Below are 13,013 nucleotides of genomic sequence, written 5' to 3'. Positions count from 1 at the left end.
AAAAGAGCATCATGTCTGTACTTGCTGCAATTTGTGTACCTGGAACATTTTGTAGCATCTTTAGTTCAAGGTCTAGAAAATGGAGGCTGATCAGATCAAAGGAAGGCTAAAACTCCAGAATACCAAGGTGAAGAGAGCAGGAATCCTCTCTTCCCCAAACTTTCCTTTCTTTACCTCTACCATTCTCTACCTTTCTGGATAAAGGACATAATTTAGTCATATCTATGAGAAAACTGACTGCAGGCCCTAAAAAACCCATTATTTTTTCTTGCTATTTTTCAAAGTTCAGAAAACAGATAATATTCAAAGTGATTTTAAGTCCCCTATTTATCATGAACACATATTAATGTCTTACAGCATGGTATATAATACTTCTACACAAAAATTCTATATGATACAGAACATTAACCTTTTCTCTTTTCAAACAGTGAGGAAGATAGGGTTAACATTTTTGCCTTTTCTGCACAAAGATGCTCAAGCCTCTTATATTTCCAGCAATACAATATGGCCACATAATCTTAAATATACCAAAATATGAAAAGGCTCTCCTCTGATTAATCTAGCATTTTTCCTAGAGTCTGTTCAGTCTATTTATTAAATTATCCCAAGCATCCTTAACTATAGGGAATTAGTTTGAAAATGTAAAAATAAAAATCAGAAAAAGAGGAAAGTATTTTCCTGAAGCCCAGTATCACTCAGGATTTTTCACTCTATCACTGTAATATCCAAAAAAGGATTTAAAAAATGAAGTCAATGTGAACTTACTAGCATTTCAAAATATTAATGTCCTATCATCTTAAAATAAATTGATAAAATGGAGTTATTAATAAAAAGTGGGCTTAAACTTAACTGGCTCATAATGAGAATTATATAAAAAAATTTCATAACTCAAGTGAAGAAATATTATTTCAGACTCTGGCAATATTAAAGTGCTAGCTTTTATTGCAAAGCATTGATGGGTAGACATTTCCCAATATATAAAAAGAAAAGACTTTTAACACAGTCTTTGGATAATAAATTTTATACTATATGATTTCCTTATTAAAGAATAATAATAGTAATAATAATAAATAAATTAGATGTGGTAAAAATAAAATACAGAGAGGAAAAATACATATAAGAAAGACTAAGGCCTTATGATAGAGAGGACTAAGAAAATATACCATTTTTTATGCATTTTTTAAGAACACAGCAGTCACCTTTGACCCATATCAAACACAGGCTATCAACTTTCAGGCTACACTTCTCTAACATACCAGCCATGTCATCCACCGTAAGCCTGGAAATACTTAATACGATCAAAGCTGTTACTCACCCCCGCAATGTAGAACAAAGAGAAATGCTGTAATAGAGTGATCTGTGCTCGCAAAAGAATAAACTCTAAACTCAATTTGAGTTATAGTCTATCTGCTTCAGGGGTCCTGCATAATTAATTTTATTAAACTCATACACATACACCATTTTCAAACAGACGATTTTACTTAAAATTGGACATAGAAAAATATTTTCATACTTGAAAGACAGTTGGCAAGGAAATTATATAGACATCAAATTATTTCACCTATACTATGCATCTAAATATACCTCTTACATTCTTCAAAGTTCTGTTTATATGGGTAGTGTGGACACATACTTTTTAACGAATTTATGAAATTTTGGCTTGACTGTCATCTGTTAAGTAAGCTTACTCAAAAGTTAAGAACCAAATGCTAACAAAGTCCAAAGAGGCCTTACCAAAGCAGTCAGAGAATGAAAAAGTACTTTCTTTAGTTCTCATGTACCATGGTTAAAGCCATATGCTACTTTAAAACATTTTCAAGTGGTAAAAAGGAAGGGCCAAACATAAATGTGATTAATTTTTTGGTAACTTCAAAGATTAACACTGAAAATGTCTACATTAATGACAAAAAAAATCACTAAAGTCATTTATGTATTTAATAAAACACTTGAGATCAAACATTGTTTTGGGATGACTAAGGAAGAAAAAGCTGAATTCCTGACATAAACTCAAGATTGTTATTCACTAATAACAATTTTATGTTTATCATCTATCTTAGAAAGATAACTTCTACTAAATATTACAGAGAAGTTTACTTTCTTTTTAGAATATACAAATCCTCTGACTTAAAGATACTGCTTGTGGAAACAGTATACTATATAATTAACACTGAGAAATTAAAAAGTAGAAGTTTTACTTAGCAACACACAAAGATATTATTTTAAAACACTGAAGCATGTTGCTATAAATTGGCTAGAAATAAATTCTTTGGAAGATGTACAAATGCATTCTTTGAAAAATAGTGATTTATTTTATGAATCTGTACAGGGTCAAAATTCTAGTCTGATTGGAAACAGATGGTATCTGAGTAAAGTCAGGCTCTGGACCCAAAACTCCAAACAGGAAATACGGACCTCACTAGCTGACTGCTTCCCTAATCATTCCCAGAGCTTCATACTTGTTATTTTTATGAATATCCAAGATGACTTTCATCTTTCCCTGCTATCTACCAAGCATCAAGCAATCTTCCCTTTTTCTCTGTGTTAAATGTGTATTTTACATACAAATTATATGTTTACAACATAAGAAAACATTGAAACTAATGTAGCTGAAGCTCACTGCTAGTAAAGACATCAGGCATTAACAATAATACAAAAAATAAACTTGAATTTGTCAGATATTATTTTAAAAATAAAAGTAAGAAACTACTGTAACTGTGTCACAGACAACTTTCTAACCTTACTTACAAAGAAACATACTGTTGTTAACTAGCGTAGAAAATGATAAAAACAAAACCTCACAGGTTTTAGTAAAAAGTAATTAATCTACCCTGCTTTCCCTTAAACAAGCCACTAAGAAGCTATCTGAACAAAGAAAAAGACTTACCGTTTTCCCATTGTAGTAATACATCAAAGAACTGCTGCCCATTCCAGGGACAGGATAGGCACAATACATGTTGATTTTGAAAATGTTACTATTTGCAGCTACTACACACAGCTTCTCTCCAACACATACATCCACACAGCCCAACAGAGTTAAGTCTTCAGCACTATGCATCCACACATGGATCTACTCAAAAGGAACTTATGCAAAATAGGACTGAACCAACTCACAGAGCAGAGAGGGAGGGTTTATGCTGTAAGTAATCTCTTCAAATAAGTTCTTGCATGGGTGGTGGACACCGATAAAACAAATTTTGGAATTTTAAAAAATACAAGTCACAAGTGCTAAATAATAAAAAGCAATATAATGTCTTGGAGGCATACAGACCAAGGAATTATTAATATTGTCATATTATGGTATATATGTCTCTCTCAAAGAAAGGCAAACTGACAGATATGCTAATCTGTTTTTAGTTTTAATTAAATTAGAGCACTTCTAGCACAGAAACCTAGCTTGCTACACTTCTAAAGACATCACCATCTGGCATGGCCTAAAGTTGCTTCCAACTTTGATAAACCATGATCAAGCAATCAGGATTTGCAAACATTGAATCATATGTAACAAGAAGGATCTAAACAGTTAAGCCATTCAGAGTCACTTCCTGGAGAAAGCAGACCTGTCATGCAAGTACCTCTCAACTAGCTAGAACCATGATTTTTTATGTTATAAGAATTATATGGAAAAAATTTGAGAGGAACACATTTCATGAAAAAGCTTATTCCAACAGTTCAAAAAATTACCTCAAAAATAAATGATCTGTTTTAATACATAAATATTTAATACAGGTTTTCAGTTCTAAAGCTCCTTAAATTCCTCACTCATAATACCATATAAAAGTTTATAATGGATTACACTGTTCTAGGATATGTACGAAGCAACTGAATAATTAAAAAGAAAAAAAAACACAAGGTTTTGTTTTTCCTTACATAAAAAGATGAAAGGCTGGTATGTATACACAAAATGTTCACTGTTGCTAATAAACTAAAACAGATTTCTCAGAAGTCTTTCCTCCAAGTTTACTATCATTCTTAACTAATATTTAATATATTCAAACTTTTATGCTAATGCTCAAATTTCTCAAAAAGGAAAAATAATCAGTGCGGTAATAAATGTCTCATAGATTAAAAAAAAATTCATTATACTTAGAAGTCAAAAGGTCTTAGACTTTTTTTTTTTTTTGGTAAATACTTTGTTTCTTAAACACAAACATATCTTGTTATTTAAAAAGTTTTCAATTTGTCTTTTGGTGTGCACTCTAACCCAGAAAAACAGAATAACAACTTTTCTTTCCTCTCATCCCTGCGTTGCTGGCCCCCATCCCCTCCATCAAAACCTCTTTGTACTATCTTTTCTCCCTGAGCCTCGGAGGTTCTCCCAGAACTGTGTTAATCAGAGGAGGGCTCACAAGCTGCAAAAAGGGAACACATCACTTTTTTCAAGGCACCTTTCATGAAGCAGAATTCCTCTAAAGGAATATTCCAGAAATATTTTGTGAGGGACTGCAAAACTCTCCAATGTTATGAAAAATATTGATTAAAATATAACAATAAAACCGAGTAAGAGAATAAGCCCAGCTAAGTTCATAATGTTTTAAAAGCTGATGGTGTCGGAATAACAATAAAACCTCCCTACACTCTCCAGATATAGAAAAGGCTAAGCAGCAGCTGCAAAAGAACATCACTGTACAACAGACCATTAAAATGCCAGTCTGCAGAGTGGTCTGTAACTTCCTCCCTCCTGAGAGACCACAAAGACTCATTTCAATCCTCAGAGAGCTGTGTAAAAAGCGTTGACTTACAATTAACAATGTCATGCCTTAAAACCATTCAAGTAAATTTTCGTCTTTTATAGACATAGTCTCTCTCTGACAGAGCTTAAAAAAAAAAAGGACAATCAACCATCCAAAATAAAATTTCCTTTTTTCCCCTGAATGATTAAAAATGGAAAAAAAACCCTATTCTTAACTAGAAATGTAGAGAACTGGGGCAAAGGGGGAGCCACAAGGCTTCAATAGTCTCTTCCTACAACCAGTGCTCCAAACAGAAAACTTACATCGATTAAAAAAAAAAAACAAATCCACCTATAGTAGTTAGGCTCATTTCTGTGGGGCTTGCCAAAAAAGAGAGACAGTACTATGATGTTTGTTAAACAAACAGCATAATAATAAACCCAATTATGCAATCTTTGCTATTAAAGCACATTGAAAATTTGAGTATTTCATTAACAGTTCCTTTATTTTAGAGGCAACTATAAGGTATTCTGAAAGCAGAAACAAATATCTAAGTTAAAAAAGATCAGAGTAAAGGTCAGATAGTATAATACTCTTTTGCTGGTCTAAAGCAGAAAAGAACTGGCTAAGATCTGTTGTTAAATATGAAACCTGAAGGTTGAAACATAATAGTTTCTAAGCAGAGCTGAGTAATTAATTTTTTGCTTCTAACTGAAATTTTCATTCTTCCTCTCAAAAACACTGATACAAAATTCATACATATATTAAATTAACCCCCCCACAACACAATCACTCCTATATACTACTGTCTAAATTGAGAGTGGATGTAGAAACTTGAGAAAAGAGAGACAAGGTGGGAGTTTACATACATATGGCATTAAATTTATTCCTCAAAAACAGCAAATCATCAAGAAAGCTGGCAGTAATTTAAATAAAATGTTCCTGTATTTTACTTGTATGCTATGGTAAGGTCTTCTAACTTTGCTACTCCAAAATATTATCTTTTTGAAGTCTGCCTCACCCAAAGGAAACTAAAACTGGTTGATGGAGACAGTCATTTTTCTTATCACAATTACAAATTATCTTCCATGATAAAGTCCTTTGTTGCTTCCTCAAAAATATTTCTTGAAAAAAATCTAATTTAATCTATGTAACAGCTGCAGCACAATTTTTTCCTAAGCAGAATCATATTACAGGAAAAAATGCATATAGATGGATCAAGTGCTGCTCTAGTCAATGCAGTTGTTTAATCTTTGCCTGTTTTTTTTTTGAAGGAATATGTCAAGGGTTAATCCTATGACTCAGTCTGACAAAACGAGTCAGCTGGAGACAGGGCTACTTTTTAAACCTGATTTCAGACAGACGTGCAGTCTGCACAGGAGCTCTGAACTGTCTTATTTCCACCCACAATTCTATGTAATCACTTATGTGTTCTTCTAAGATTATGTGACTCAACATTCATACTACCAAGGCCAACAATCTAAAAAAAAAAAAAATTACCAACTTTTATAGCAAAACAGGCATTACTATACACACTGGCAACATGATTAATGAAAATGTCAGAGAACCTTGAAAAAAATATGACTTGGAGCCATACATCTTTTATTAGCAAACTGAGGATTCCTGGTTTGAGGATTTCTGCATTTCACTTTTAAATACACTTCCCCACCCTCAGTAGTTCAGGATGTGATGTTTATTTACCATTCCAACAATCATCAAGTACAGACCTAAACTAGATAAGAAAAAGCTATTATGTGTTTTGCCTATGCAATTTACTTCTTCCCTGAAGATTTAGGGAAAAATGTTTCCAAAAAACCTACTAGGTAGAGACTTTCTGGCAACATCAGATTAAAATCCAGGCCTCCCTCCACTTCCTTCTTATTTTTATGTTGACTGGGAAATAAATCTTCCTTAGAGAGCTATGCAAAATCTCCTGGGATTACACACCCAATATTTTAACTTATTTTATTAGCTCTTCTTTATCCCTGATATTCCCGATCACTATAACTCTCAAATCTGTTTGTTTAACTATCCACAGCAAGAATGTTTTCAGAGTGACCTAAAATTCTAAAAAGTTTTTAAGCAAAATTTTCAATTTAACTTTATTACATATCTTGTAAATTAATTAATTAATAAAGGCCAGTTAGCGGTCAATCTTACTGTATACTTTTCTAATACAAGCAGGCAACATTCCAGTGTAATGAAAGGCCAGAAGATCTGGTGAGAAAAGTAAATCTAAAACCCACTCACAGGATTTCTCATGAAAAGTCTCAACATTATTTCTAAGGGAATTAATTCCTGGAAAACAAGACTTCCAGAGTGAAAAACAAAGCCAAACGAAGTTTACAAGTGCATAATTCCACAGATGAACTCAATATACTCCTGCTTTATAAAAACTCAGCAAAATACTAATACTTTATTGGCTGTAAGGAAGGTGGGGGGTGGGGTGAAGACAGGTTTAAAAGGACAATAAATAAGAGAATCTACAAGTGGGCAGATACAAAAGCAAAACACCCTTCCCTAGTGTCTCCTCTTTCTTATTTAGCATGTAGAAAGATGACTGGTGAATGAATGCTTTCTCCTAAATGTGCAGTATTTCAGCTGGCCTGGTTAACTAAATCGGATGCCAAATCAGATATCAGAAGAGTCCAGGCTTTTTTATATCTGAACATTATATTGCATATTTTTCTAGTATATGCTGTTTTGTAAATAAAATGATTCCCAAGGGTCAGGACATTGGTCTCTGGCTTTTTCTAATGCCCTCACAATATAGAAAATTTACTTTTGCAAAAAACAAAGAACATAAAACTCTAGTGAAATAATGCATCTCTTTTAGACCAATCCACTGACAATCAGTACCTATTATTTAAATATAATAATGCTATTTATTTGGAATCATATAATGCCTCTTCTAATTCAGTAATATTACTCTCATCTTGCTGGTGCTAGTCAATCAGGAAAAAGGCTCCTAAATACTGTCTTTCCACTGTATGAAAAGATTAAACATCAAAGACCTGATTTTGTGATCATTCCTCAGATGATATTTTCAAACATTTGTTTCAATTATGACTTAATTTTGAGTACCTAAATCTCAGTCAAACCAATCACCAGTTATAGTTACATTACAGATTGATCTGAGTACTGGTACACAGTTTACTTGGATATTGGTCGGATGTGAGGAGCAACTGACACACACACATACACCAACTTCTCAGAGTGGAGTAAAATTCATGCTATAGTTCACAAATCACATCATCTGTCTCAGACACAGAACATCAGATTTCTGACCATCTCTTTACAAAAATCTCTAATATTGGGTATTAGAAATGCGTAATGATTAACAAAATAGAAAACACTTATATGTATAACCAATGTAAACGATCAGCTATATAAACTACTTATAGGGCAAAAGAACACTTGTTTAATTCCTCTTTTGACAACCATATGACCAAAATGAGGATGTGTAAAAAAGAGCTATACCTCCTGGAAGAGAAAAGCAAACACATGTCTTTTTGAGCTAAATAAATAGTATCCCTCAGTTGATCATGAACTCACTATGAAAAAGCAGTTTTCTTTGAAAAATTAAAAGTGGGGAGTCCCCCTACCTAGTAATCCTGCATCTCTTTGCTGTTCATTTCTTTCCCCACAGGAACTGCAGTTTGTCACTTCTCATTTACCAATTGAAATAACATGGTAAGAGAATCATTAACCATGTTGCAACTTGGTAATTTTCCTGCAGATGGCTCTATAATCACAGCACTGCCTAGCACTGCCTAATGACGTGTGTGAGGGTAAAAAAAAAAAAAATTGAGGAGATTATCCTCGTTTTAAAATTCTTTAATAAATCAGCACTTCTGAAGCACTTTCAAGACTGGGACAGGGTACTGCAGCACTACTGACTTGTCAGGTAACAACAAAATAAAACTAGGAGCAAATAAAGCTATTGTTTTAAATCATAAACAATTTGATTTTGGGTCCAGTTAGCTCTCCATTAAGGAAAGTGCTACCTTTTTTTTTTTTGGTTTCTTCTTTGACCTGTGTAATTTTTTTCTTCTGAGCAGGAATGCACCAGTTCCTTTCAATTTATGAGAAATGGAACAGTACCATGATAGTCTAGTCTAGTCTATTTTAAATTGATTTTTAAAGAGACCAGAAGTAACTTCTGCATCTTAGCCCAGAGCCATTTCAAGAACCTGCAACTGGAAACTTTAAGTAACTTATACATTAAGTTATTTCTGGCCCCTAATCTCTGTTTTGTTCCAATAAAAATTCTTGCTAGTGGTAGTAATTTTTAAGTACTTCATAAGTCTAATTAGTTAAGTACTGAGAATCTACCAAATCACTCTGCCTCATACATTGAATGATTAAGTACAGTTCATTTTGGCTATACTCACTGGAAGAAATTATGCAGACTCTGAATTTATGAAAAGATCTATCCTAAAAATAACAATTTCTTACCACTAAATTCTGGTGACCATTCTCAACAAAAACCAAACAATACTTCAGTTTGAAAATACATCTGAGGAGGGTATAATAAACAGGGGAGGAGATGGGAGATGGTATCAGTTCAAAGCAAAATGAATTAAAAGTTTCAGTAATGCTTAGAATGCTTTACCGGTAAAGGCAATACACCATCCCAACAAGTGGCCCTTACCAGAAAGATTGAGAACCAGTCACAAAACTTTGAAAGAAAAAAATGCAGTAAGCTACTTGTTCTATATATCTTTATCACAAGTACTTACAGAAGGGCAGACTAACTCTCCCTACCAATTATTAGTCCTCTGTAACATGAGATAGACTCATGTTAGGTTCCAGACACTGAGTCATACCATATGATGAAAAAGAGCACTGGACTGGGAGTCAGAAGACAGGGACTTAGGTTTTAGCTCTGCCTCTGAGGAGGCATGAGAGCATACGCGAGGTCACTGAATTTCCCTGAGTCTAAGTTTCCATTTCTGGAAAACTCAGGCGTTAAACTGGGCCAAAGATTTCCTAGCCATTTCACCACCAATAAAACCTTTTATTATCTACTCCACCCCAAAGCACTGAATTCTTATTTTGAAAGATTTTTTTTTCTCCAAAACTTTTTTTCTTGAGTTATAATAAATATTTTTCCCTGTTTAAAAAAAACAAAACATGCAACCTCCATTCAGAACTTCTGATTAAAATGAAGCATTGCCATGCTGGGATGAAAGAATTTTAGTGAAAGAAATCTGATGTTTTCAACAGCATGGATAATTTATTTCAGTAAGTTACACAATTCATTAGGTTTTCGAAAGATTTACAACTTCTCTTATTAACTTTGAAAACTCGGATTAAGACTCACTGGCATAGACGATAACTAATGTTAACACACCAATTTTAAATTGTATTTTTATAATCATACCTTTGAGTGGCACAGTTAAAAGCCTACAGTCTCACATAAAATGAAAGACTGATCAGGAAGGGAATCAAAAAACATTACAACTTCTCAATTCTAATCTAAGAATCCAAATGCTTTTTGTCTTCTAATAATATTTATACACTTGCAAATAAATTATCTTTACAAGGGGTTTATATATTTCCACTGTCTAATAATATTTTCATTTAATTAAGGACTTTGGTTTTACAGTGATAAGAGATGCTCCTGGAGAATTTTGAACAGGATATCATCTGACTTAAATGTTAAAAGGATTGGCCTGTGCTAAAAAAAAAAAAAAAAAAATGATTTAAGGAAAACTGGGAGGCCAATCGGCAAGTGTGTGTGTGCTTAGTCGCTCAGTCGTGTCTGACTTTTTGCGACCCCATGGACTGTAGCCTGCCAGGCTCCTCTGTCCACGGAATTTTCTTTTGCCTCTCTCCAGGCAAGAATACTGGAGTGGGTTTCCATTTCCTCCTCCACGGGATCTCCCCAACCCAAGGATCAAACACAGGTCTCCTGCACCTCCTACACTGGCAGGTAAATTTTTCACCACTGAGCTACCTGGGAAGCCCTACTTGGGAAAATGCTTCCTTAATTCAGCAAAGAGATAAAAGTGATTTGGATAATGAAGACAGCAACAGGTGGTAAGAAATGATCATTCCTGAAGCTAATTTTAGTATGGGAAAATAACAACTGTTTTACTTTTATATCAATGAAACTGTAACTTTTTTTCCTTTAGAGAAAGGTTTCCTGTATTATGGTTTTCCATAGTGATCTGTCATATGAAGATCATGATCATGCATTGTTAATTACATCAGTCCTTGCACACTGCAGAGTTAATAGCTGAATTACTGGTAATTTACCATTTGGGGCACAAATTTATTCCTATTATTTTGTGTCACTAGGAGTTAACTGCACAACTGAGGGAAAGTGAAAGTCGCTCACTCTGATTCTTTGAGACCCCACGGACTATACAGTCCATGAAATTCTCCAGACCAGAATACTGGAGTGGGTAGCCCTTCCCTTCTCCAGGGGATCTTCCCAACCCAGGGATCAAGCCCAGGTCTCCTGCACTGCAGGCAGATCCTTTACCAGCTGAGCCACAAGGAAAGCCCAAGAATACTGGAGTGGGTAGCCTATCCCTTCTCCAGGGGATCTTCCCAACTCAGGAACTGAACCGGGGTCTCCTGCTTTCCAGGCGGATTCTTTACCAACTGAGCAATAGGGAACCCCTAACTGAGGGAAAAAAGTAGGACAAATAGTTCAGAGTTTTGTACCAAAAAAGCAAGTTAACTTATTTTTGATGCTCTGAATAGTCAGAGTAGGAGGAAGCTGAAAGGTACAGCTTGGAGCAGAAAGTCGTTAACAGATGATGTTCCCTGTTATAGATAACATAAAATAATTGCTTCACAGTATTTATCTTTATCCTCTTAATTTAATTCAAAAAGCATGTCCTGGATACTCCACTACATTCCCAGAGGGTAATAATTTCTCAAATGAAATAAATTTTAAAGTTAGCTTATTTCCAAAGGTCAAAGTTATCTTTTGACTATAAGCATCTTGAAGACAGTATGAGATCCATGGTTTATTGTTACTTAAATATCTAAAGCCTAGAAGAATTTTTAATTCACGATAAGCACTCTATAATCATTAACTTTAATAGAATGAATTCACTTGAATGAATGAATCTGCATGAATTAAATTTCTCAGTGGAGATTTACTAAACACATTCCACTCTAGTAGCAATGAATTTCTAATTCTCATTCAAATAACTGATATTTAAAATTTATAAGTATGTTGAAAAGATATTGATAGATTTATTTCAAATAATGTCAAGTTTTACATTTAAAAAATTATCAAGTTCAAGTCAGAAAATTTGAGCTTTATTCAGTTCACTACAGTTGCTGAGTCGTGTCCGACCCTTTGCAACCCCATGGACTGCAGCACGCCAGGGTTCTCTGTCCATCACCAACTCCCAGAGACTGCTCAAACTCATGTCCATCGAGTCAGTGATGCCATCCAACTATCTCATCCTCTGTCGTCCCCTTCTCCTCCTGCCTTAAGTTTTATTACTTATTAATTATTTATTATTAACACTAGCCATCAAAAAACTAAAAAACAAATAAGAACCATAAATATTCACTTAAATTTATAGAAGTTAACAACAAAAAAGTTAGTTTTCTAGTCATCTGAGTAAAGATTCTCAAGTTCTGAATGTAGCTTTTATGTTTAGAGAGAGACATGTCTCATTTGAACGCTATCTGTTTCACAAGCACGGGTGGGTTCAAACTGATTCTCAAGCTGCCAGGAACTACCTTTTTAGCTTTGGGTTCTATGAGGAAGTTGAACCAGGATAAAAAATATGGTGACTGGGGACATGTATATGTAAGTTCAAGGAAAAAATTATAGTAGTTTATATCAAAGTTAAATTACTTTTTGAACTAAACTGTTTCAAATAAACATTTAATAATATATCTCTACATGGACTTATTTTTGATGCCATAAACTATTCTGTATATTATTACCTAAAATGACATTTAAATTCTAGAAAAATTATGACATCATAGCACCTACTTTATATATGAAGGTTCTTCAACTATCCTAGTCAGGTACATTTTAGGGCAAATAACTGTCCTGGAAAGTCTGTATGTGCCCAGGAACTTAAACAAATGATGACAGGACTAATGAGTATCAAGTAACGATCTAAAAGCAAACAAAGAAAAAAAACGGTATATGTCTAAAAAAATACTTAACTTTATTTTCTCTTTGGGTCTGCATTTCATAGGAAGTAGATTTATGAAGGTAAGATTATATCTACTCTAGGCATATACTTATGTTCTCTAATGCTGCTGCTGCTGCTGCTACTGCTGCTAAGTCGCGTCAGTCGTGTCCGACTCTGTGTGACCCCAGAGACGGCAGCCCACCAGGCTCCCCCGTCCCTG

At 34.1% G+C, this 13,013-nt stretch overlaps 1 protein-coding gene across 10 annotated transcripts in view; it reads right to left on the bottom strand.

Annotated features, from left to right (window-relative positions):
• The window catches only part of TCF12 (transcription factor 12), a 390,660-nt gene that overhangs the window by 58,507 nt on the left and 319,140 nt on the right, over positions 1-13,013 (bottom strand). Inside the window, exon 1 of one of the 10 annotated variants that reach the window (XM_018054264.1) lies at positions 2,885-3,048. The exons of 7 other annotated variants lie outside the window; for them this stretch is intronic. In XM_018054264.1, coding sequence (XP_017909753.1) covers positions 2,885-2,953 — 69 coding nt within the window. In that variant the 5' untranslated portion in view covers positions 2,954-3,048. Of the gene's footprint in view, positions 1-2,884; positions 3,049-13,013 lie in introns of those variants that run through there. 2 more of the 10 variants (XM_018054267.1, XM_018054266.1) reach the window with 2 other exon arrangements.

This window comes from Capra hircus, chromosome 10 (genome assembly GCF_001704415.2).
Source record: "Capra hircus breed San Clemente chromosome 10, ASM170441v1, whole genome shotgun sequence".
Lineage (NCBI taxonomy): Eukaryota > Metazoa > Chordata > Mammalia > Artiodactyla > Bovidae > Capra > Capra hircus.
The sequence above is the reverse complement of the archived record's forward strand: the minus strand, read 5'-3'. Positions and strand labels throughout refer to the sequence as shown.